Source organism: Ictidomys tridecemlineatus, chromosome 9, assembly GCF_052094955.1.
Source record: "Ictidomys tridecemlineatus isolate mIctTri1 chromosome 9, mIctTri1.hap1, whole genome shotgun sequence".
NCBI lineage: Eukaryota > Metazoa > Chordata > Mammalia > Rodentia > Sciuridae > Ictidomys > Ictidomys tridecemlineatus.
The window spans coordinates 56,982,293-57,008,689 of NC_135485.1; the positions used below are offsets into that span (position 1 = coordinate 56,982,293).

Below are 26,397 nucleotides of genomic sequence, written 5' to 3' on the forward strand. Positions count from 1 at the left end.
ACTCTGCATAAATAAATTAGAACATATTAAGAAATAAAAAAAACTTTCATGAACATATGCAGTATTTCCAAACTTCTTCAGCAGAGCAAATAAAATTAAAAATATCCACACCTCAGATTTAATATTATTGACAAATCTTTATTCTTTGCATAAATACCATTTCACAATAAACTATTTTTAGCTTTATCATTAAAAAAGATTTCTATTGTTTTAAATGTGCCAAGTTAATAGTTTCTGCAACAGAAATAAGAAAATCTTGACTTATACCCTTTAAATCACTTACTTTTGCAATTAAGATTCTCTGAACTGGTTCAGAGTCATCAAAAACCACAAAACCAAAATTTGGAAGCTTTCCCCCAACACCCTTGGTATTGATGCGAAGTTCCACAACGTTTCCAAAACCTGTGAAAATATACATTACACCAAGGGTTAAATATTTTAACAGAATACTCTGCTGGCTGCAATTGTTGAGGTTGATTTGTTTGAAAATAAAAGTTGCAAGCTGCTATACCCAGTGACAACTAAGGTAACATTCACTTATGTTAAGCCATCACCTTAGATACCAAACAGCTGACTGACCTGGTCTCTTATTTATGTCTCTTTCATCATTACTAGCCTTTTCATTTAAAAAGTTACTGATAAAGCTTTAGAAAGACAATGTGTTTTCTCATAATTCTGACTTGTAGTTGGCAAATTTAAGACTCAATTAGTCAGGCTTTTCTTCTCCTAATCAACACTAATCAGTCACTGGGAAACATTAGCTATAGTAAATTTATTTCCTTCTGACCAATTAAGGTGAGACTGGTAGTGGAATACAGAATATAGAGAAAACCATTTTTAAAAAACTGATTATAAAAAAGGTCTCCCTGCTTGATTTTATTCTTATATTTTAACTTAGAACTTTACTTAAAAGCAAAATAAACCACTTACTCATAAAGAACTCTTTTAGTTCATTTTCATCAATATCATGTGGCAAGTTACCAACAAAAAGTTGATGACTATCTGGATAGCGAATTATTCTACGGTTGTCAGAGTCATTCTGCTCCATATCTCCTCTGCCTGGGAATAGGAATAGATTTTAAAAATTTATATAAAAAACAGTTCAAAGCAATAAATGTAAAAGAAATCACTTAATACTGGTATTCTTGTTTGATTCTAATAAAACCAGATGAGCTTCTTCAAGAGGTGGCAGTGTCTATTATTAGTAGGTTAGTCAGAAAATAACATGATACTATATTGTAAAATGGGAATACTGACTAGAACTGATAAAGTGCCTTCAGGTAGACTACTGGTCTGATTTCAAAAAAGTCAAATAATATTAGAAGTACAAATATTCTTCCTTAACCAAACTATTGCCATCACCCAAATACCAAGCCTACTTGAGATAGGTATAGTTCTATTAAATATTTGTTTAATCTTTTAATTCAAAAATTAAATCTTTCTATGACATTGCAGTCAAATCAGTAAATTTTAATAGTACCAATCTCATTTACATAGTCTTTTTTATGTATTATTCTCATCTATAAATCTTATTTGATTGTCCCAATATACAAGCAGCACAATGAGTTGTATAAGACAGTAATGTATTACTCACACAAAAATGTTTGTAAATAACTAATTAGTATTAAAGAAAGCTCAGAATTTAAGCTCTCACTCAATACCATAAACAAAACCAGTAGCAAAGCCAGGATAAATCCTCAGCTTCTGTGACTTCTGATTTAGTCACAAAAAAACTTATTTAAAAATTTTTTTGAAAAATAATATTCTAAATTTGAATATACGATCTCCCGCCTCCTCCCAAAAGCAATCTAAACATTTGTATAGAATTCAAATAAAGGTACTACATGTATTATATTAGCTAGCAATGTAAACAAGTCAAAAATCATAGCAACTTACTTAATACCTAAGACAATCAAAATAAGAAGAATCAGGGTGTGCTTAGTGTTTATCTGTGAAGAGATAAGAGTGCTAAGTAAGAGTAGGCTATTGGCAGCTAGGTTTTGAATTCTTAAAACCAGTGACAATAACCAAATAAATAAAAGTGTCTCAAGTTTAGTGGTATAAAATATCTCCAAAATACATGACTCTATGGCATATCATCAAATAAATGCTCTCTTTTAAAAAAGTTGGCTTTTCTGCCCCAAGCTGTATTTTAACAGGTTGTTCACATCTTTAAGCAATTTGATACAAAGATTTGTGTATAAAACCCATTATGGTTTTACAAAAATTCAGTCTTTTCCAACTTTCCAAGAACTAAATGCTAAAGGCTATAAAAAAGCTGACTCACCAGGTCTTGGTCCTCTGGGAGGAAAACCAGGTCGTTCCCTAGGTCGTTGTTCACGCACACGTGGTGGTTGAGATTGAACTTCTGGTTTAGCTTCAACTCTTGGCTAAAATATAAGGGGAAAAAAACATACTATAAAGAAACACATTCTATAGGAAAAAAAAAACAACTAAAGCAACTATCAGCAAGTCACAAACAGAGATAATGGTAATTTCAAAGTTTACAATGTTTTTAACAGAGTGTCCTATGTATGTGAAAAATAAAATCTTTAAAGATAAATTCTGTACCAATCTAGGACTGTAGGTAGGTTTTAGTTTCCCACTCAAGGATGTATAACTCTCAAATTTTATAATCTTCTTCATTAAAGTTATACCCACATTGACACAGCATAAAGATACTGCTAAAAAAATTAAAAAAAAAAATCACAAAAATGCAAGATGAGCCCACTCCATGTAAATGCATAAACAAAAATAAAAGTTATCTTATCTTAGAAAGACACGAATATAAGACACATTATTTCTAAATATCTAGTTTGCTGGCCTTCAGATGTTACAGTGCTCAACTGTATCTCCTAACTCCCACCCCATTAAAATCAATACTTGAATAGTTCCAAGTATATAATTTAGCTTACTCTAGCACTCAAAACTGCTACTTCTAGGTTTAAATGCACAATGAATGATAAGAACTTCTATGTAGCATCTCAAAGTCAAAGAAGTCCTTTAAGCTCCTTACTATTCTTCCTTTTGATTAACATGTACACATTTTTTTTTTTTTAAAAAGCATTGACCCAAACAATTTTGCTTAACTGTAGTTGGTAGGGAGTAGGGATAGAATAATTTAAGGTAGTCTCCAAAAGTTTCTGCTAATTGCTTAATTAAACACATTAAGTGACTTTTTAAAACAAAATATCATGCACATCTGCTATTACATTTTCCTTAATACAACAAAATTTTCAGAATTCCCAACCCATCCAGGCTTTCTATCATTGCCCAAATATTTATGATCCATGGAAGAGGCAAAATATATAAATCTTCAAAGGATGCTGAAAATACCCAGCAGGATATTCAGAACACATCCTCAAAGTTGAAAGCTAGTAATTTCAGTCTCATCTTTGTAAGTGATCATCTCTGAGGACCTCAACCCAAGCAACGGCTTAAACTCTTTTACCACTAATATAACTGGGAAAATAAAATTTGTGAAAATAAATTTGGAGACAAAAAATTATACTTCTTTCAAATATGACCATTTATATTGCCAATGATTTCACTGTAACCAAAAGATATATTAACTGATATGCTAGCAGTTTTTAACATATCTGCTCTCTTCCAAATTGTTTCCTCCATATAGCTATGCCATTTTCCTCAAGATGAAATTGTTCCATGTTCTAGAATTCTATTTTAAAAATTAATTTTAAATCTCTCCAGTTTTTTATTTGTATGTATTCATTCCTATAAATATTATACATGTTAATTCATTTTCATATCACACAAAGAACCAAGCACAGCGCTGTTAGACACAGACGTTCAACCACTATTGGTTCATTTAAAAGTAAACTTTATCTTCAGTTCTCTGACCCAAAACACATAGGAGAATGTTCTATGTCTAACAATAGGATCTTAGCCCTGAGATCACTGATGTCTGTATTTGGAAATTTTTACTAAAAAACTGATCCAAAATGTAATGCCTAATAAAGCAGTTATATTTAGAAATTTCAACTAAGGGAGTCTAAGATGCATACCTTCAGTCTGAATGTATAACAAAATTAAAGAATAGATTTGTTCTGTTCAAAGTTTAACGAAGCCAGTATATTGCTAGAAATAAAAATAGCAAATGTACCTTGTATTTAAAATTTCCAGAAAAACCATAGACACATCCATCCAAATGTTATCAAAGAACTTGAGGCACTAACCTTGACAAATTTAAGTTCTTTTCAAAACATGACCAAACAAAGTAACTACAGGTAGCAAAATAAGGCTCCAGATAAATTTAAATAATTTCCAACATCTTAAAAATAATTCACAACATTGATTTAGCAAGCTGACCTACTTCAGCAAGTAAATATTTGATGATACCAATGCATGAAAAATATGAGACCAAAAAGCTAACAATGTTCCTTTCAATATCTGATTAACAAAACCTAAGCCAACTGTACATTTATAATTCTTGGGGACCAATAATTGAAGCTAATTATTCCAAACAGATAAAATGGCTAATATCCCACATACTACAACTAGGATCTTACAATTAATTTCATGTAACAAGAAAGTCTGATCATGTAACAAATCCTACAAATAAATGTCAAACAGAATATGAAATAAAAATGGAACCATCAAATCAAGTCAGTAAAAGCAATTACAAACACAACTAATAAACAAGTCGTCTAGTTAACCATAAGCTATTTAGATGACCTAGGCATTTCTACACAAAACCATTTTACCAAAAAATTAACTTACCTACTTCTAAATTAATGCCTACCAATAAACTAGAATTAGAATTAATTTCATCATTTAATCAATTAGAGTATAAAGAAATGAATACTACGTCAAAATAAAAAAAAATTGAAAAGTTATTAAACTTAGTGGAAATATAATTTATTCTAAATAGAGTGTGAACAGATAAGAAAGTACTTTTAAAGTTTAAATTTTAAACACTTAAAAATTTCTTTTTAAAATTCTAAGATTAAACAGTGTGAACCATTTACAGACTGAGTTTAGCCAATATATGTTAAAAAAAGTTCTCTATTTTTAAAAAACAATAATTCTTTATAATGCCACACCTATTTTGTGCCTTTCCAAATTTTCTTACCTAAAGTATTTTTGCAAAATAAAATTTAAAAATTTTAAAAGGAACTTTTTTAAAAATTATTTTAAGAAGCCTTTTAAATGACAATATTATATATTGGTAAAACCAATACAACCTAGTTTCCTAGAATCTGAAAAATAACTCTGAAAAATACTTGCAACTTAAATTATTTAAGATAATGTGAACAGTTACTTGTCTGGGCAAAAGGCAAGAATATAATGCAGTTTTAGCATGTCTTAAATATAGAAATCTTCTTTGATATAAACACAAATACAGTATCCTTCAACAAATTTCTATAGAAATGTGTAGGTGTGCATAAGTCACATATGGAATCTAATGTTCAACTACATAAATCAAGACTCAATTCTACTATTTTAATTGTATTCTAGGCCTCGATTTTCTTATTTCTAAACTAGGAGAAATATTGTACCTGCTCTCACAGGATGAATGTAAGGATTCAATGAGAATAAATATGAAGTGCTTAGCACAACGCCAAGTACAAATGAAAGGTACAATAAGCATTAATTAACTTTTAACTATTTTAAATAAATGTAACCAAATCTATGAAATGAAATAACCATCCAAAGGTTCCAAATCCAAATCTGATAGGAAATTAAGATTTTAAAAGAAAAGCCACAAGTCACTTATCAGGTCTGAAACAGTTGAAAAGCATAAACTATACTGGGCAAACTCATTTTCTTCATTCAGATAGAGTCTGGTTTGTGATCTATGGTAACCGTTTATTTCCTGAATATTCTAACTAAAAAAGGGGTAGGGGTATTATGCACTGTGTATTCTATTACATAACAGATTAAAATGTTATAATGTATACCAATACCAGAAAGACTGCCTAATAATGACTAGCTACTTTTGAAACCTCAAAGTTTTACTGTTTGTTATCTTAGATGTAAATCTAGTGGAATGACATTTACTCAAAATGTGGGGAAAAAAAGAATTGGACACCTTTTAACTATGCCAATGAATTTAAAAATAAAAGTTAGCTAATCTAAACTATATCTAACAAACATCATAAATAGCCAATGTTTTTATTTTCGCATTTTTGGAAAGCTCTGAAATGGGTAAAATGACAAACAGACAAAAAGCAGAATACTGGAATGATCAATCAGTTAAGGTGAACACTACAGTCATAAGTTGGTACAGGCTTCAATTAAACAGTGTGAACCACTTACAGACTGAGAGTTTAGGTAATGTATATTAAAAAAAGTTCTCTATTTTTTAAAAACAATAATTCTTTATAATGCCACACTACTTTGTGCCTTTCCAAATTTCTTAACTATTTTACAAAATAAAATTTAAAATTTTTAAAAGGAACTTTTTATTATTTTAAGAAGCCTTTTAAATGACAATATAATATATTGGTAAAACCAACTTAATCTGTATTTCACACACCCAAACCCCAAATACCACCTATGTAGATGATGAATGGAGATTTGGCATTTAAAGTGGGTGTACTGACATTTAATACAATATTTTTGTATATTTAATCCATAATTGCTGATTGACTTGTTTAAAAAAGTATATATATAAATATATATATATATAAAAAAAGTAAGCAATTGGCAATGTAACAAGGATACAATCCAATGTGTTCACAGATCGGTTACCTGTGAGACTGGTGCTTTAACATGGGGTGGAATTCCAGAGGAAGAAACAGTACCACTAGGAGGCAGGTTTTTACTGGTCACTGAAGCCCAGGAGAAAGCCTGCAGGAAATGCAACAAACCTAGACTACTAATCATGGAAAACCACCAACATTCCTATAGGGAAACTTCCAAATATATATTTTCTTTTCATTTCTAAACTATTGCTTTATATTGGAGGATTCCTACAAGAAAGGCACACACACACATGCCAGTCTATGTGCCAGCTTTCAAAATCTCATTATGCATGATTATAAATGTTTTGTCTGAACTAAAACCACAATCAAGTTCCTACATATTCTAAGTAGATGAGCGAGTGGCCAACAAAATCACTAACAGCTAAACATGCTAGGAAATTTTGAACCTGGTAGGACAGATTTCTTTCCCCTTTTGGGGGAAAACAGGGTGTGTGATGGTGTTAAAGGGAAAGGGGGAAAGATAGGAAAGAATAAGAATACTAGTTGAAAACTTTAAAAGACATTCTCAAATTGACAAGAAATCTCTTCCTCTCACTACCCAAACAGTTTAACCTTCTACTTTACAGAGAGATAAAAGAAGTTTTACATGATACACTACTGGTGTTACTTATCTTTTCAAGACAGTTAATTGGTGTAGTAAGGAAACTGATCCCATTTAAACCACAAACAATAGGCATCTCTTTTAATTACAGACCAACTTAAGTTGGGAAACTGCACGATTCCTGGTGCATCTGTGCTTAGAGGATTTTATACAGAAAGGAAGAGCAACTGACAGCCTTATACATGGACTGGAATAATTTCATGTACATAACTAAACATTAAATACAGACAAAGACTAATCTGAAGTTATAAATTTCACTACTAGGGGTTTTATTGGGGGGGGAACCAATGCAACTTCTTCAGGATAACAAAAAACTCCACAGCTTCTTTCATATACATAAAAAATGTATAATTTACTATATATTAAATAATTTAACACAAAACAGTCATGCTTCATTAATGACACCAAATATATATGTGTAATGTTAGAGGTTGAAGAGTTTCTTTGATCTAACCTTTGGTGGTTCTTGTGGCAGAGAAACTGGTTCTGCAGGAGGAGGAGTAGTAGACTTCTCCTCTAATTCTTCTAAATTCTTTTCTTCCACCTGTGGTTTCAGCTCTTCAGTCTTTGTTTCAGATTCTGGCTCGGGTTCAGGGTCATGAGAGGATTCTTCCAAAGGTTCCTCTATGCCATTACTACAATAAAGTGTTTAGTTTACTCTTCAGTATAAAATGATCAGTTAAAATAACATTCAATGTCTCTCCAGTCCAAAGAACATAACTAGTTATAAGCCAATAACCTGTTCTATAAGAAGTTGGGTTTTTTGTTTTTGCAGTATTGGGGATCAAATCCAGGCCTCTCATATGCTAGGAATGCACTCTAGTACTAAGCTATATCTCTAGCTCAACCTAACAATTTTAAAACTTGATTAACCAAGAATATTTTTACAAAAGTACCAATATTTTATAAACCTTTTATTTTATATAATGTTTTACATAAAATAGAACGCTTACTCTGCGTTATCTTAAACATTCTGCATTAATAGTAAATCACCACCATTTTGATGCAAACATATTCAATTTAAGTGATACAATTCTGTCCAAATTTCTTGCACACACACAATAGAACTCATACTGGCCTACTAGGTAGTTTTATCAAAAATTTATTTCCAGGGGCTGAGGGTGAGACTTGGTGGTAGAGTGCATATTTAGTATGCACAAGGCCCTGGGTTTGATCCAAAGCACTCACTACTAAAAGAATTTAAAAATAAAATTTTTTTTTAAATTTTTTTAAACTTCCAACAACAATCCTAGAAACAAAAGCTACCTTGCAACTAGCCTGTAGTTCAAACCAAACGTAACCTTGCAAATACTATTCTTACGTCACAGGGTGAGCTTCATAGTAACCACTGTTAGCATTTTCTTGCACAGGTTCAGGAGATGGTTGTCTTTCTTCTTGTTCCTCTTCTACTTCATCTTCTGACTCTGACAATATATAATACATGACATTTTTTAAGAGGATTTATAAAATTTCTAATACATATTTTTTAATATGTTTAAGGAAGTGGAATACTAGTTTAGAATACAAATTTTTACAAAGCTATTCAATTTCAATATTTTTTCTTAAGAAACTTAAAAGAACAAGCAGGATAAAGTTTTTATTGTACTCTATTTTAACAAGACGTATTAATAAAAAAGGAACTAAAATACATAATTCAATTTCCTTGTGACCTCTACTTAATAAAGCAGTAATTATAGAGAAGGAAACAAACTAGTGTACACTAATGGAAGATCAATCACATAATTACAGTATTAGCCACAAAATGGACAGCCAACAAAAATATATTAGGTGAAGAGGGGAAAAAAAGCTTTTATCAGGGCTAGGGCTGGAGCTGGGGCTGAGTGGTAGAGCACTCGCCTAGCATGCGTGAAGCACTGGGTTCGATCCTCAGCACCACATAAAAATAAAATAATAAAATAAAAATACTGTGTCCACCTATAAGAAATAAACATTTTTTAAAGCTTTTATCATTTAACTCCATTTTTATAAAAGTGCTAGTAAGCATAGGATTAAAAAAAAAAAAAAGTCTATACATAATAGGCACCAAACTTATGATTACCTAAATGGGATGACACTGATAAAAACTTTTCTGTTTGACAAAATTTCATAACAAACATCACTATCTTTCCTAACAAAAAACAAAGAGTGAAAGAGAAGAAAAGGAAGTTTAACTTAGTTACAGTAAAGGGCTAAATTTCTAAACATTTCATACTTAGAGAAATTAAAGAGTCCTTAAAAGCACTGGCAGAACCCTTTTATCGTCAAAGTAATCTCACCTTCGTCAAGTTCTGGTTCAGAATCACCAAATACTTCATCTTCATAGCGAAACATATCATTATGAACATAAAATTTATTTGGAACAGATCCCTACAGGTAAACAATGTACAAATACTCCATTAATATCCATGAATTCAATATTACTCATTGACATATACAATTTTAATACCAGAGAGAAAAATCTGAATTCATTATAATTTTCCAAAGCTAGACACACTATGATGTTAATCTAATATAAACTAAAACTCTTCTCAATAGAAGAGAATCAGGACCAATTAATAAATAGAACTTTTCCACCCCCACCCTCTCTGTGTAATCTTTGAAATACACAAATACAGGGATAGGGATCTAGTTCAATAGTAAAGCACTCGTCTAACATATGCAAGGTTCTGGGCTTGAGCCCTAGCACTGCAAAATAAATAAAATATACCAATATACTTTTCTATTATTTCTATATACTTAATCACCCATTTATATACTTGTATCAATCGGTACCTAACTTCTAATTCCATACATATAGTACAAGGACATACACAAATAAATTGTATTAACAGATCCAATAAAATTTCTCAAAAATACACAACTCTAAACCTATTAGAAGAAACTCTTGGACACATCAACCAATAATTAACAAATTAAATCATGTAAATGAAAACTAAGTGAAATGAAAACTTACTTCAGGAGCCAGAACAAAGGTCTGCATAAACTTCCTTTCTGGCTGTCCACTGTTAGACAGCAAACCCATGACCTGAACAACTACTCCATCACTCAAGGTTGCATGAGCATCCACATGACGAATCTTAGTATGACATTCACTGAAGTTCAGAGATAACACTTTGTGGTGTATATCCTTTATAAAGCAAAAGAGGGAAGGAAATACAAATTCTTGTGATTCTGCACTTCCTCAACAAAAATCATTACCTACCCATGATTTCCTCATACCTCCAAAACATTAACTACTTAATCTTTCTACTTCACTTGAATCCATTATACTATGCTACACACCAGTGCCAGACAGATGCTCCTAAAAAGACCATTTTCAATATTTCATCTCCCTATACAAGAAATCAGAACGCCTCTCAGATTTTGTACAGTAATCTGAGCTTGGTATACAGCTTTCTCCTACTTTTCTGTAAGTAGTAAATTTCACAATGTTGACTGCGCCTTGACATCGTATCTAATTTTACTTTATTGTCATATTTGCTGATGCACTTTTCTACTTCTAATTTCTTTGTGTTTGGTAAAGCTAAATCTTGGGAATCTAACTGAAGTCCCCCATCTCTTCAGTCTTCCTTCCCTACTAAGTCATAAAGAGAATATACTTCTGTGCATTCCTGAAAGAGGGTTCAATCTACATGTGTAGAAACTTACACTAGTTATTTCATGTACAATTATCAAGGTTATAAAACATCACATTTTCTTCACTGTATCCATCCCAAAGTCATACCATGTTTCAAACAAAATGGATGTATGTTTAAGAATTCCAAGCGCATTTGGTAATTACTGAAACTCATTCCAGGTACAACTAATAATTATAATGAAAAAGAAATCCTTTTGAGATCTATTAACACAAGAAGATGTTTAAAATTTATGTGAAATGACTTACATTTTGGCCATAAACAGCTTCCTGGGGCTTTCCACTAGCATCTACTCCACCATGAACATAGGAAGAATTCCGACCATAAAACCTATAAAAACAATAATTAAGAATTACTAATGAATTAAAAGGCAGTAGAGTTCTAGCATCAAATAGACTAGGCCCTAGGTCCAGCTGTCACTAGATGGGTAATCTTGGTCAAGTTACTTAATTTTCAATATTTAAATTCAATTTCATGTACAAACACATACATATATACATATGTATATTTTTGGTACTAGGGATTGAACACAGGGGTACTTAACCATTGAGCCACATCCCCAGTCCTTTTTAAAACTTTTTAAATTTTGAGACTAAGTCTTCCTAAATAGCTTAGTCCATCATTAAATTGCTAAGGCAGTCTTTGAACTTGCCATTCTCCTGCCTCAGGCTCCTGGGCCAGTAGGATTACAGGCTTGTGCCTGGTAGTTCCCTTAGCTACAAAACAGTAGAGTAGTTAACTACCTCCACAGAATGCCATAAGAATTGAATGCTTAGTATATCTGGCACACTAAGATGATAATCATTAGCTATTCTCTTCTAGTACTTATCACATCTTTATTTCAAGTGTAAGAATGAAATAGTCCAAGTACACTCTAAATACAAATGCTCTGGTAAAATTCATCTTCAGATAAAAAGACTCAGTTACCTAGATTTGTCTAGAAATCAGATGTTTCATTTAATACTCAGAGCTCCAAATGATTACTAACTCCAAAGGCTTCAATTAAAAGTTTAGATTTTAAATTAAAACAATTCAGACCAAGTAAAAAGTGTAATTACTTCAGCATCTAATTTCTCATTAATATTTTTATGTTGTTCCAAAGTAGATAATAAGTTAAGAATTTCTCTGGCATTACTTAAAGTAATTAGAATTAACATCTTTCTAAATTAATGTTATCAAAAATGTAAAGCTAATTTTTTCAGAGAATTCATCTCCATCATAATAAAACATGTAAGAAGTTTTTCTGTGCCAAGCAATATTCTCAGTGCATGGCATATATTGATTCATTTAATTCTCCTAACAATCTCATAAAATAAACACTATTATTTAAATGAGCAGACAGGTTCAGAAGAGATTGAATGAACTCCCCATATCATATACCCATCAATAAGAGCAGCTAGGACAAGAACCCAGATAGAATCTGACTCCAGAGTCCACACTTTTAAGCACTATCCTATATTTAAAAATTTACACTACTTTCTCTATGTACTACTATAAGCATGCAAAGTGGCATTATTTTTCTAAAGAAAAATTTGACAAGAGTATGTGTGTATGTGTAGGAAAAGCCTTAGAATCATACCTTTCAAGTAACAATTCCGGGAAATTATTTCTAAGAATATAACTTAACTAGTAAGGTGCACAAAAATGCATGGTTAAGGACATTTCTTAGTTTTGTTTATACCAGTAAAATATTTATAACAATCTTGATTTTAAGAGGGAAAGTGGTTAAATAAGCTGAGTATAAAACAGCAGTCTATGCTGTTTCTTAACATGATGGTGAACATGATAATGTACAGTCCTACTGGTCTAAACTTTGCTTTTATTGTTTCTATAAGAGAAAATGCTAATATCCATATTATGAAAAGTCCTTATATTCCAGTTTCCTCCCAACTCTCTCACATACACTGTCTCACATTTTTATTTTTATAATTACAAAACAGGTTATTCACTTTGAGGTTGGGTGGAAGGGCAGCATGTTAATTATAACTTATATACAAGTAGTTGTAGATGAATTTCTAATCTCCTTACTAACCAGGAATGATCGGGAATTAATTATTAGCCTCAGTTGTTCAATCTGGAAAATGAGATAATAAAAGCACCTATACTTTTTTTTCTTTTTGTAAAAAGACTTCCATAAGGATTAAATATAATGATACACATATTTCAATACTTGGAAAGGAGCTCAACAAACATTATTTATAAAAATGCCCCTAGAAAGCAGAAATTATTACACATATATTCAACAGTGCAGGACAAATTATAAAAGCTAACTTTATAGAACACTTGATTAAGATGATCTACAGATGAAGGGCTGGAAATGTTGGTTCAGTGGCAGAACACTTGCATAGCATGTGTGAAGCTCTGGGACTGATCTTCAGCACCGCCAAAAGAGAGAGAGAGAGAAAGAGAGGGAGAGAGAAAGAGAGGGAGAGAGAAAGAGAGAAGGATAGATACATCGAGATCAACAGATGAACTTAAATCTTAACAGCCTTTTCCCAGGGGAAGAAAAAATGATATATTTCTCTTTAACTCACTTAGTGGGTTCTACAGCAAATACTTAACAAATCCTGATTCTTACAAGAATCTCACCTTCTACTTGCTAAGATATAACCAGAACAAAATAAGAACAACCCACAACATAAATCAATTTCATTTCAGTCTCTGGAAAAATTAGCTTACAGCTGGCCTAACTCTTGCCAAAATAGTAAACAAGGCTACTATTATTTTACCAAGGAACACTATTTTGTAGATTCAAATACAAATTTTCATTAAGAATATTACTGATTAATTTCCCGAGACTGTAAAAGCTCAAAGATGCCTTAAGACATTATTTCTAATTTCATATTGGAACCCATTAGTCGGTCATGTCCCACATTACTCTTTTAATGAAATATAAAATGCAAGAGTATACAAAAAAGTATGTGTATGCATATATACATATACATATATACACATACATACATATATATATGTGTATATATATATATATATATATGAATGTACTAAGTACTGGATATAATGTGTTTTTGTTACTGTGGACTATAGTAAAAAACTTTAGAAAAAATACATGAGTATTACATGATAAAAAGTAATAGATATGGCTTAAAGATGTTTATAAAGATACTGTTAAATTATGAGGAGTCAGGAAAGTTAAAATATATGTAGTAATAAAAAAACTAATAAAAACACTAAATAATTTGTTTAAAATTTACCTGTGTAAATATTCTGGAGCTTTATTCAGCAAAGTATAATATTGCCTCACAAACTCCCGCCCTACAAGCAGCGGACTGGGCTTCTCCATAACCATTTCTTTGCTGCACAATGTCAAATGCTGAGGGAGCAAACACAAGAATAATTAACTATTAAAAAATCATCTTTGTAAACTACCATGAAATACATTTTCTTACCACTGAGCTACATCACCATCCCTTTTTTTTTTTTTTTTTTTTTGAGACAGGGCCTCGCTAAGTTGCTGGAGCTGGCCTCAAACTTGCAATCCTATGAAATGTTTTTTTAAGACATAAAAATGGGAATAAAGAAAATTAACATTATTCATTAAAACTTAACTTACAACAAAAGTCCTAGTGGCACACACCTGTAATGCCAGCTACTTGAGAGGCTAAGGCAGGAGAATCAAAAGTTGGCAGCCAGCATGGCTAACAAAGGAGACCCTGTCTCTCCTCCCCCTCAAAATGAAGGGTGTTGGGGATGTAGATTCATGGAAAACCAAGTGTCTAGCATGGTGAACCCCTGCATTCAATTCCCAGTACAAAAAATTTTTTTTCACAATAAAACAATAATTTCCAGTCTTGAAAGTTTCCATCTTCTTTTATCCCTTCTTGATTTCCCTAACCCTTAGTATAGGAGGAAGAAATTCCAAGAAGAATTAGCACAAAATAGACACAACTTCTCATCATTTATGCTTATAGCACACAGAACAACCGAAATTATAACATTAGTAACTGAGGAGGAGAGAGGCAAAAATATATGCAAACCTGAGTATGACTTGTTTTTCAAAAAAACATGTAATTGGGATGCCGGTGCAGCTCATTAGTAGAATGAGTGCTTTGTATAGATAAGGTCCTGGGTTCAATCATAAATACAAGTTATTTACACATCAAGCATCCTTTTTCACTATACTTCAAATCACTTGAACAATAATCAGTAATTATCTTTTGGGTAAATAAAAATGCAGCTTAAATTCCTATTTTAACAAATTTGAACACTTTAAACAATTAAAAACTTTCATAGCGAAAAACAGCCTACAATAGTCATGACAATATGATGCCGTTTTCATAAAAGTCAGGTATTGATTATGATAAAACATAGATAAGACTGTAGCACTACACAATTCTAGCAACTTCCAACTCAGCTTTACATCATGTTCTATTGGGTTCCTCCCTTCTCCCTTTGCAATTGTCCTGAAATTTTCAAACTTGATGTACAAAAATACCCAAATATATTTAAATGTATTTATAATGCCCAATTTACTTTCAGAAATAGTAAATTCACAAAGCCATGTCCAAATATAGCCCTTTTGAGTGCCACTTATTTTCTCCAAACTTAAAACTTCCAATAAGGTAGTTAGACTAACTACCCTTAATACATAAAAGGACTGTCACTTCCTACATTTAAATAATAGATGATCATGATAACTACTCATCATGTACAATTACAAGAATAGGAACTTAAAAATGAGGTAGCAAAGCTGGGATGAGAATGCAACTCAGTGGTAGAGTACTTTCTTAGCATGTACAGGCCTTGGATAGATTCCCAGCACCACTAGAAATAAAACAAAACACAGTAGCAAAACTAAGCAACTTAGTATTTTTATTTCAAATAATGGGAGATAAAAAAAAAAGTAGAGCTACCTAGAAAGGTTTTATAATTAAAATGGAAAATTTATGCAATTTTAATATTGTCACAATGGATGTTAAAATAATAAAGTGCTGGGTATCCTATGCCTACAACCCCAGCAGCTTAGAAGGCTCAAGACCAGCCTCAGCAAATAAGCAATGCCCTAAGCAACTTAGTGAGATCCTGTCTCAAAATAAAAAATAAGGGCTAGAAATGTAGCTCAGTGGCAAAGTAGCCTATGTTAAATACCTGGGTGGGGGAGGGGATATAGAATAAAATACCCCTGGATAATACAATTATGTACAAAACTTTCTTCAAACTGTGACAGAAATGCTATTAGGGAGCTGAGGATGTAGCTCAGTGTAAAGAACTTGCCCTGGGTTCAATCCCAGTACAGCAAAAGGAGGGAGAAAGAGGGAGGAGAAGGGAGGGATGGAGAGAGGGAACAGGGAGACAGAGAGAGACAGAGAGAGAGAGAGAGAAGGAAATAAAGAAATGTAAAGAAATGCCATTAGAGATCATTTCTGGATTTTGGGTAATTTCCACATCTTGTATAGTAACACCTGTTTTTATCTCAAATTTCATCATATCCATAAAATAAATATTTCACCGACCATTTTTATCTTTACATATTTGGTTCTTTCTCAAAATAAAAAGTTGCCAAATACACATATCAAAGATAAGACAAAATACTTTTAAGATTCATTGTAAAAAAGTTCAAGAGAGGCTTCAAATTGCTCACTATATATAAAGTCACTGAAGTATACTGGTCATAATAGTATCAACTGAAATCAAAAGTGAAGAAGAGATAACCAATACTCAATTTATCATTATTCAGTAAGTTATTATTTAGCATAACTTATTTAAAGGAGGAAAGAGGAAACATTAAAAATGAAACTCAAATGGTGAATGAGATAACGTATAAAATGGGTTATGTATAGTCTACTATTTGTTTTAAAGTGAGGAAGAAGCTCCCACAGAGGATGATGGTAAGACAAAACGAAGATGTTACTAAGAAAGTGTTTCAATACAATACTTACAGATCAGGTCTTTACCACTCTTACTTAAAATGACTCAATTTCAGAAAGCCAAGATATAATTAATTGATGGAAATCAAGCAGAAAGTGAAGGTACTAGAGAAAAGAAAGAAAAAACTCTACTACTTATTTATGGACTAATACATGTGTACATGTGTCCTTCATGAGCAACTGCCATTTTACCCACTTTCCATTTCTCTGCCCATCTTCCAATTTTCTCCCCTTGAGAAGGGAGATTAGTTCAACAAATAAGGAATGGCATCAAAAAAGTATTTGGTATAGATTATAGATGAGCCACAGAACAAGTAGTTTGAATAGGTGGGGAAATATATTGATATTACATAATTTTGTAACGCATACATAACCAGTGCATATAAGGAAAAAAAAAGCCAAATTACACTCAGAATAAAATGTGATTACAAATAAAAAGAATAGTGTGCTTTTTATTCTTCATAGCTATGTAACCCAACTAACTGATAAATGATTATTGGATTTGGATGTTTCTTTTTTCTTTTTAAAGTCATCAAAATAAAGTTCAGAACACAAGAGTGAGAAAACAACGTATCTATGATCATGAAAAAGTCTCAACCTTCCTGAATCTCAATTTCCTAAAATAAAAATTGAGAAGAAATCTCTGGTCAACCCTAGAAGACCTCACACAGTATAAAAACAATCTTAGCATCTCTTCCATTGGATTAGAATGGCTTTCTCATAGTTTATTTTAGAAAGATGTTCAATATACTAAAGCAAACCAAAAAAAAAAAAAAACAATCTTAGAGGTTGCTCTTGCACCTTTAAAGATAAGAGCAATTATCACCACTGCTTTACAGAAAGTGACATTTCATGTATTAAACCCCATTTCTTGCAATGACACCTGAAAACAAGGAGATTGCACTGTGTAGTAAGATACAATATAAAATTTATCCTGGCTCTGGATACACAAATCTTTTGTGAATTAAAAACATTAGCAATACTATTTATTTATACAGATCCTAAGATGCTTATATCCAGCTTCATTTCACTTTACAGAGCCTGGAATACCTTTTAGAGACTAAGGTCATTCTATTCTTCTACTCTGCCTACCCTACTTCAAGTCCCTGTGAATTTTTAATCAACATTCCTTTTATTTATTACAGTTTCTTAAAATTTTTCCTTTCCATTTGCCTAGACTTAATTCCTGAAGCACATCTACTCCAGCTCTCATAAGAAACTGCTCAAAAAACAATTGTCACCCATTCTTTATGAATCTCTCAATAATAAACATTGAGTGTGTCAATAATACACATTGAGAGGTGGTAAAGGAAGAAATAAGAAACACAAATAAGACCCCCCAAAAAAGTCACACTAGGCTTTAGATTCTACATAATATATTCATCTCCTCAACTTCAAAATAACTTTTTTTTTTTTAAAACTGGGTATCATGGCACACAATTATAATCCCTATTTGGGTGGCCAAGGCAAAATCCTAAGTTTGAATCAGCCTGGGCAACTTAGGCAAGACAGTTTCTCAAAGTAATAAAAATGACTATGGATGTAGCTCAGTAGTAGAGTGCTTGCCTAGTATGAGGCAGGCCCTGAGTTCAATTCCCAGTACCACTAAGAAACAAGAACAACAAAAACAATGAAGCCCACCCCCCACCCACATACAAAAAAAAAAAAAAAGGCTTTTCCTGCTAATGAAAACTTCAACTTTTAGGCAATAAATATAGAGCTTATTTAAATTTACTTTTGAAACTGAGAATAAAGGAAGTTTAGTAAATCAATAATATAATGGGGCTGCCTCCAAGTTAAACAATCTCGGGTTATGTTAAGACACAAAGTCTAAAATGAGGTGACAGTTCTGAGATAAATACAAATTACAGGAAGGTAGATTTGGATTCAATATAATGCAAGAATAACCAGTTATTCAAATGTCCAACAGCTACTTCATAAATAGACAGTCACTCTAAGTTTTCCAGACATTAACTGAACAAGTTAGCAGAAATATAGTAAAGGGACCCAAAAGAGTAAGATTAGGTTTTTCCAACACCAAGATTCTAGAAGTCTGTTAAAAAGAATTGGACTTTTGCCTAATCAGCTACAGTTATTCAATATCTTCCTACCTATAATGATTGAAACACTCTGCATTCATCTGGACCCAGTTAAAATATTGTCCTCCTGAAAATCTTCCACAATTCAACAGACTATAACTCTTTCCTCTAATTTTCAAAGTTCTTTTGGCATTTATCATGGAAATTTATTAATCATATTCTGTCCTAAGTTACCAACTGTGCAACTAACTATATATAATCTTCTCCATTTCCCTCTCAAATATTATAACTTAGCTCTTCCTGAATGCAATTCTCTGGAATTTCACGATTCTTTGCAACCATCCTATGACTTCTGCAAATCCTCCACCTGTCTGAATTATCACAGTAGGCCACTTCCTCAACTAAATATAAAATTCCAATGACAGGGCAACTTTCCTTCTCACCAAAATGCTAAGTCTTCACAATTCTATATTCTAACCTGTCTGGCAATTTCAGATATCCTAACAGCTTCAGCTGTCTCTAGTGTGTGCATGTATACATATACATACATAAACACACGTATATATATATACAGTTTTTACCCTAAGCTCAGACTTTGCATTTCTAACCATGTGCTAAATACCTCATGATTTCATAGGCAACTCAATTATACACACCTTCAATATAGAGACATCTATTTTCTGATTTCCATTATGGTGTCTCTTCCTTCTAGGTGAAGGCTTAGTTGTTAAGTGACTTTCCCCCTTGCTTTGCCTTTCAAACTATGAAATCCTGACAACTCAAATCTCTTGGAATTGTCCCCTCCATTTCACTCCCACTGAATTAATTCAGATTGTATAGTTCTTCCTCAAAAGTCTTCCAGTAAAAAAAAAAGAAGTAAAAGAAGTCATCTTCCAAGCTCCTGTATCATGTATAGAATACATTATACAGAGTAAAATCTTAACACCTGAATTCAGTTCAGCATATTAGGTCCTCCAAGGAAATACACTGACAATTCAAGGTTCTAACCAACTTTTCAAATGTATATCCTACTACATTTCTCACTTCTGTAACAACAGTTATTTATACTTTGCCATTCAATATCATTCTCTGAATTTTCATTCTCTGGCACTTTATCTTAATTATGTTGTTCAACAGAAGCTGAGTGAATGAGACATGCAACAACCAAAAAAAAAAAATCATTCTATATACTGAATATCTACTATGTGTGTGCCAAAAACCATACTAGGAAAAACTGTAGTGAAAAGGATAGACGTGCTCTGTTCAAAGGAATTTAAAACACAATGAAATAGAGAATTCCTAAACACAATTATCTTATATGATAAAATTATAAACCCTCCACCAAGAATATATACTGCTTGAATTAGAACAGGAGTAGAACTATGAGAAGCACAAAATGAGAATTCAATATTCAGAACCAGAATTAAAAGAAGTTGTAGATAATGTCTTCTTAAAACTTCATACCAACAAATCTTTCCTCTCTCAATTTCAAAAACCTACTCAAGGTCTTATTCCAATTCCACCTGGTCTTCCTACCTTTGTTCTCCAGGCAAAATTAATTACTCCTTTCTATTAGTATTATACATATATTTCTTCTTTAGTTTTTATTAATACCCCTAGCATGACCATCTCCTATTTAGAAGACCCCTCTATATTAATGCTGAGTGTAAGTCTGGCACAGTTATGCTCCTAAGAGATGCTTAAAAGACATATTCCTTGCGGCATCTACCATTACTTTGCAAAGATTAGACAAAAATTTTGAATGCATTTGATACTAAAGACCTCTTCAGAACAAAGAAACAACTTATTAAAACACAAAGACAATGCCAAACATAGTTCACATGCCTGTAACTCCAATGACTCAGGAGGCTGAGGCAGGAAGATTATAAATTCAAGGCTTACCATCTCAAAAATTAAAAGGTCTGGGGATATAGCTTCTGGATACAACAAAACAACACAACACAAAGATATTTCAATAGTAAATTAAGTTGTTATGGGGGAATGTTAATAGATAATGATTAGCCATTCAATTTAAAAATGATTCTAAAAGTCCATTTTCTACATTCCCAGGCTTTTTTATATATAAAATGTCCACAAGTACACATTTACATGAAAACATACTACTCCTGATAAGTTAAGTTAGAAATGAGAGTTTTGTGATCAATTAAAGGTCCAAATAAATTAAGTATAGCAGGTTATCATGAATAATTTTTCTTTATTTCTTTTAGTCCTTGGGATTGAACCCAGGGCTTCACACATTTGGAAAGTGCTCTACCACAGAGTTATATCTCCAGTCCTTTTTTAAAATTTTATTTTGAGACAGTGTTGCTAAATTACCCAGGCAAGCCTTGAATTTTCAATCCTCCTGCCTCTGCAGCTCAGATTATAGGATTGTGCCACCAAGCCCAGTTTAATAGATAATTTTTAGAACTTTTTAAGATAACTATACTTGAGAAATTAAGCATTACAATAGACTCCCACATACACAGTCAATCTATCTGCAAGGGCATCGAGGTAACTTATGTAGTTTTTTCCAATAAAATGACTCTGAAATACCCAAAATTCATAGAAAAAAATAAATAAATAAATTTGACCTATATTGTGTACCATGTATCAAAATTAACTGGAAATGGACCACAGACCTCAATTAAAACCTAAAACTCTAGCTTTTAGAAGAAAACACAGGAGAAAGTCACTGTTACTGGAAGACTTTTCATAAGACACAAAAAACACAAAAGAAAAAAAACATGATGACTTGAACTTTCATTAAAATTTAAAACTGCCCATTTAAAGACATCATTAAGATTGATGTATGTACATTCCATGTATGTATTAAGTCAAAATACATTCTGCTGTCATGTATGACTAAAAAAAAAAAATAAAGACATCATTAAGAATGTAGGGTACATGCCTATAATCCCAGAAATTTGGGAAGCTGAGGAAGAAGAATCTCAAGTTGGAGGCCAGCCTCAGCATCTTAGTGATGAGACCCTTTCAAAATAAAAAATTGAAAAAGGCTCAGGAGGGGCTGGGGATGTGGCTCAAGGCTCATCTGGCATGTGTGCTTCGGGGGTTCGATCCTCAGCACCACATACAAAGATGTTGTGTCCGCCAAGAACTGAAAAATAAATGTTGAAAGATTCTCTCTTTCTCTCTCTCACTCTCTCTTAAAAAAAGAAAAGAAAAAGGCTCAGGAATGTAGTTCACTGACAGAACACTTTGGATTCAATTCCCAGTACCATGAATAATATTGATAATAATAAAAACAGCATCAAGTAAATAAAAAGATTGGCCTGAAAGAAGGTATCAGGTACAATGTGTCTGATAAAAAACTTTTTTTTGTAGTTGTAGTTGGACATGATACCTTTATTTATTTATTTTTATGTGTTGCTGAAGATCAAACCCAGGGCCTCACACGTGCTAGGCGAACACTCTACCACTGAGCCACAACTCCAGCCCATAAAAACCTTTTTTAAATCCAGAATATATAGAGAATTCTTAATCAGAATGTTAAAAATCCAATTTAGGGGCTGGGGATGTGGCTCAAGTGGTAGCACGCTGGCCTGGCATGCGTGCGGCCCGGGTTCGATCCTCAGCACCACATACCAACAAAGATGTTGTGTCCGCCGAGAACTAAAAAATAAATATTAAAAATTCTCTCTCTCTCTCTCTCTCTCTCTCTCTCTCTCTCTCCCTCCCTCCTCTCTCACTCTCTCTTTAGAAAAAAAAAATCCAATTTAAAACATGTGCAAAAGATTTGAATATACACTTCACTAAGATAAACACATGAAAGATGATCAAAATCACTAATCATTAGAAAAAGTGCAGTAAAACCACAATGACATAACACATCTGTAATAATGGGTGACATTAAAAATCTAAAATCACCAATAACTGGAAGGATGGAGAATAACTGGTAAAAAAGGAAAATAGATATGCTTGAAAGAACAACATGACAGTGTCTTAAAAAATTAAACATACACACACACACACACCACATTACGCAGTAATCCCATGCCAATGTATTTACCTAAGACAAATGAAAGCATTTTGTCCATAAAATAATCTTTGTATTATTTGTTGTAGCTTATTAATAAACACCCTCAAGCTACAAACAAACCAAGTGTCCGCTAGCCAGGTGAATGAATGAACAATTCTAGTAAATCCCAAAATCAAATAATACAATATAGAAAGGAATGGAGACGTGCAAGAACATGAATTAAGTTTCAAAAGCGTTACTCTAAGCTAAGGAAGCCAGACACAAAAGACTAACATTCTACTTCTATAAATATAAATGACATTCTATAAAAGACAAAACTTTACAGACACATCAGATCAAGAGCAAGAGGTACATGGAAGTTAAAAGACTATCATAGGGCACAACGGAACTTCTGGGGGTGATGGGAATATATTCTAGCTTGATTGTGGTGATGTTTTCATGATTGTATGCCTGTCTAAAGCCATACAACTGCACACAAAATTGGTTTTTATTGTTCATAAATTTATGCCCCAATTTTTAAAACTTTGCAATATAATTATGCTTCATTAGGTCAATTACTTCTCACTTATGAATATACTACATAACAAGTATTTATACAAAAGAAACATGGTATCCTATAATCAACAATATCACAGTATAAAAAGTTTATTTAAAAGACACTATCTTTTATCTATTAGATTTTCAAACATGAAAATAATTCATAATATTCAGTATTATCAAGGGTGTGGGGGGAAAATAGGCTCTTTCATATATGGTGCTGGTAAAAATGTGAGTTGTTACAACTTTTCGGAGACTAATTTGACAGTTTAACTCAATTTGATTATGGTATTATGTATTCATTAAAAATATAAAAATGGGCATGGTGGCTGGCACACATCTGTCATCCCAACCACTCAGGAAAGCTAGCTGAGCAGGAGGATTACAAGACTGAAACAAGGGCTGGGGATGTGGCTCAAGCGGTAGCGCACTCGCCTGGCATGCGTGCGGCCTGGGTTCGATCCTCAGCACCATATACCAACAAAGATGTTGTGTCTGCCGAGAACTAAAAAATAAATATTAAAAAATTCTCGGGGCTGGGGATGTGGCTCAAGCGGTAGCGCGCTCGTCTGGCGTGTGTGCGGCCCGGGTTCGATCCTCAGCACCACATACCAACAACGATGTTGTGTCCGCCAATAACTAAAAAATAAATATTAAAAAATTCTCTCTCTCTCCCCCTCTATCACTCTCTCTTTAAAAAAAAAAAATTCTCTCTCTCTCTCTCCTCTCTCACTCTCTCTATTAAAAAAAAAAAAAAAACCATGAGCTTAAAAAAAAAAAAAAAAAAAAAAAACAAGGCTGAAACAAGGCTGAGGCAAGCCTGGGCAACTTAGCCAGACCCTGTCTCAAAATAAAATAAAGAGGGCCAGGGATGTAGCTCACTGGTAGAGTGCTTGCATTACATGCACAAAGCATTCTATCCCTAGTATTGCCCCCAAAAGAAAAGAATTGTAACTGTAGAAAACAATGTCCACAAAACTTAATAATCATAAATTGTAGAACAATGATATGAATCTTGTCTTTTGAAAAATGTATGGTATGGAAACAAATAAGTTAAAGGCATGGGGAGGGAAGTCTAAATATATTGCTGTCTGCTACAAAAAGCATAATGTTAAATTTGTAAGTTTTAAAATCATATCTCTAAATTCTCATTCCACTCCTAATAACCAGCATGTTACTAGTTCGAAATATTTTCCTAGGATAAAAATGTAAAAACAAAAGTGTGAAAACCCAGGCTAGGGCAGAACACTTCTTCTTTTTTTTTAAACATATTAGTTCTTATTTTCCAAATCTACCTCATTTTTTTTAAACTTATTTTATTTTATGTGGTGCTGAGGATTGAACCCAGTGCCTCACATGTGCAAGGCAAGTGCCCTACCACTGAGCCACAACCTCAGCTCCCCCACCCCGGGGGCAGAGCACTTCTATGCATGAGACCTTAAGGTCTCATTCCCAACATGGCAGAAAAAAAGAAGTGTGAAAATTCATTTAGCACTACAGTAAAATTAACAAGTATTCATTACCATTATGCCAACATTAGTGACAATATATCTGACAAAATATTATTTAATGCTAAGTCTGAGTGTATTTACAATGTTACTAATTGAAAATTAAATTTAGGAAATGGAAATGGTAGAACATACTAAAAACACCATACCAGAATTAAAAATGATCGTTATAAGCACTCTTCACTTTAATGCTTCTAAATGATAAACTGTGGAAACACCAGTATAATGGTTCACGTCAAAGACTACAGAACCATAACACAAAAACATTGGAAAAAAAGAACCAAGGTGGGCTGGGGATGTGGCTCAAGCGGTAGCGCGCTCGCCTGGCATGCGTGCGGCCCGGGTTCGATCCTCAGCACCACATACAAACAAAGATGTTGTGTCTGCCGAGAACTAAAAAATAAATATTAAAATTCTCTCTCTCTCTCTCTCCTCTCTCACTCTCTCTTAAAAAAAAAAAAAAAAAGAACCAAGGTTAGGATTTCAATCATGTAAAAGCAATGTGGGCAAAAGAATGAAAATTAATTTAAATTCACTAAAGATAGCAAAATAACTATCAGAACAGATTATAACAGAAAGGCAACATAATCTTAAGAAAAATAAATTTGTATTCCATCAATTCTTATTAGTTACCACAGTACCTCTGAAACAGCTTCTCTCCATGTTTTTATTAAAGGATTTCTCCACAACAATACAGTATAAAATGGCTACATCTTCAGGAAATCTAATTTTAACTGTTATCTTCAAATACCTGCCACAACTTTTAAAGTTTCAGATTTCAGAGCATTCCAGCTTTTGAATTAGAAGTGTTCAACTGGTGAAAACTATGCAAATACTCCAAACTCCCAATACCCCGAAATCTGAGTACTTCTGGTCCCAAGCATTTCAGATAAGGCACATTCAACCTTTATAAGCATCAAAACAATCAAAAATCCACTCACTACAAATTACCTGCACGTAAAGTTCAAGTCATTCTTTGGTGGCTATTTCAATGATTGAGTAAACAGTCAAAACAAAGACTGCTAAGAAGAAACCATATATCACATTTCCTTTTTTTTTTTAAGTCTAATAATCCAAACGAAATGACATTTATAAAAGAAAAAACTAGAAACATAAGCTTTTAGCCCTGAAAGATTGTATGTATTACATCTTGCTTCTTATAGAAAGAATTTTTCCAATAACAGGTTGCATTTCTCTTTACCAGAAATTGTGTTTTCTAAGGATATAACAGTGGCAGGACTCACTCACCTCCACTATAGGATGCTTACTCCTATTTTCCCTAGAGTCTGACTATCTGGGCTCACAGAGATCAGGTCAATGCCTATTCTCACTGAGTCAAGGACTATACATACCTATTTTTCAACTGTCTGTCCCATATTAATACTGCAACTTTCTAAAATTCCTAATGATCTTTGTTAAAAGTGACCTTAACAATCAAAGTACTATACCTTTTTAAAGCAGTGACCT

At 32.7% G+C, this 26,397-nt stretch overlaps 1 protein-coding gene across 7 annotated transcripts in view; it reads right to left on the reverse strand.

Annotated features, from left to right (window-relative positions):
* The window catches only part of G3bp2 (G3BP stress granule assembly factor 2), a 90,304-nt gene that overhangs the window by 11,506 nt on the left and 52,401 nt on the right, over nucleotides 1-26,397 (reverse strand). For 4 of the 7 annotated variants that reach the window (XM_078021420.1, XM_013361943.4, XM_005333227.5 and 1 more), the window contains exons 2-11: nucleotides 14,174-14,292; nucleotides 11,210-11,291; nucleotides 10,280-10,453; nucleotides 9,603-9,693; nucleotides 8,648-8,750; nucleotides 7,781-7,961; nucleotides 6,712-6,810; nucleotides 2,288-2,390; nucleotides 931-1,059; nucleotides 284-402 (exon numbers count right to left, since the gene is read on the reverse strand). In XM_078021420.1, coding sequence (XP_077877546.1) covers nucleotides 284-402; nucleotides 931-1,059; nucleotides 2,288-2,390; nucleotides 6,712-6,810; nucleotides 7,781-7,961; nucleotides 8,648-8,750; nucleotides 9,603-9,693; nucleotides 10,280-10,453; nucleotides 11,210-11,291; nucleotides 14,174-14,268 — 1,176 coding nt within the window. In that variant the 5' untranslated portion in view covers nucleotides 14,269-14,292. The remainder of the gene's footprint in view (nucleotides 1-283; nucleotides 403-930; nucleotides 1,060-2,287; nucleotides 2,391-6,711; nucleotides 6,811-7,780; nucleotides 7,962-8,647; nucleotides 8,751-9,602; nucleotides 9,694-10,279; nucleotides 10,454-11,209; nucleotides 11,292-14,173; nucleotides 14,293-26,397) is intronic. The other 3 variants (XM_005333228.5, XM_078021422.1, XM_078021421.1) reach the window with 3 other exon arrangements.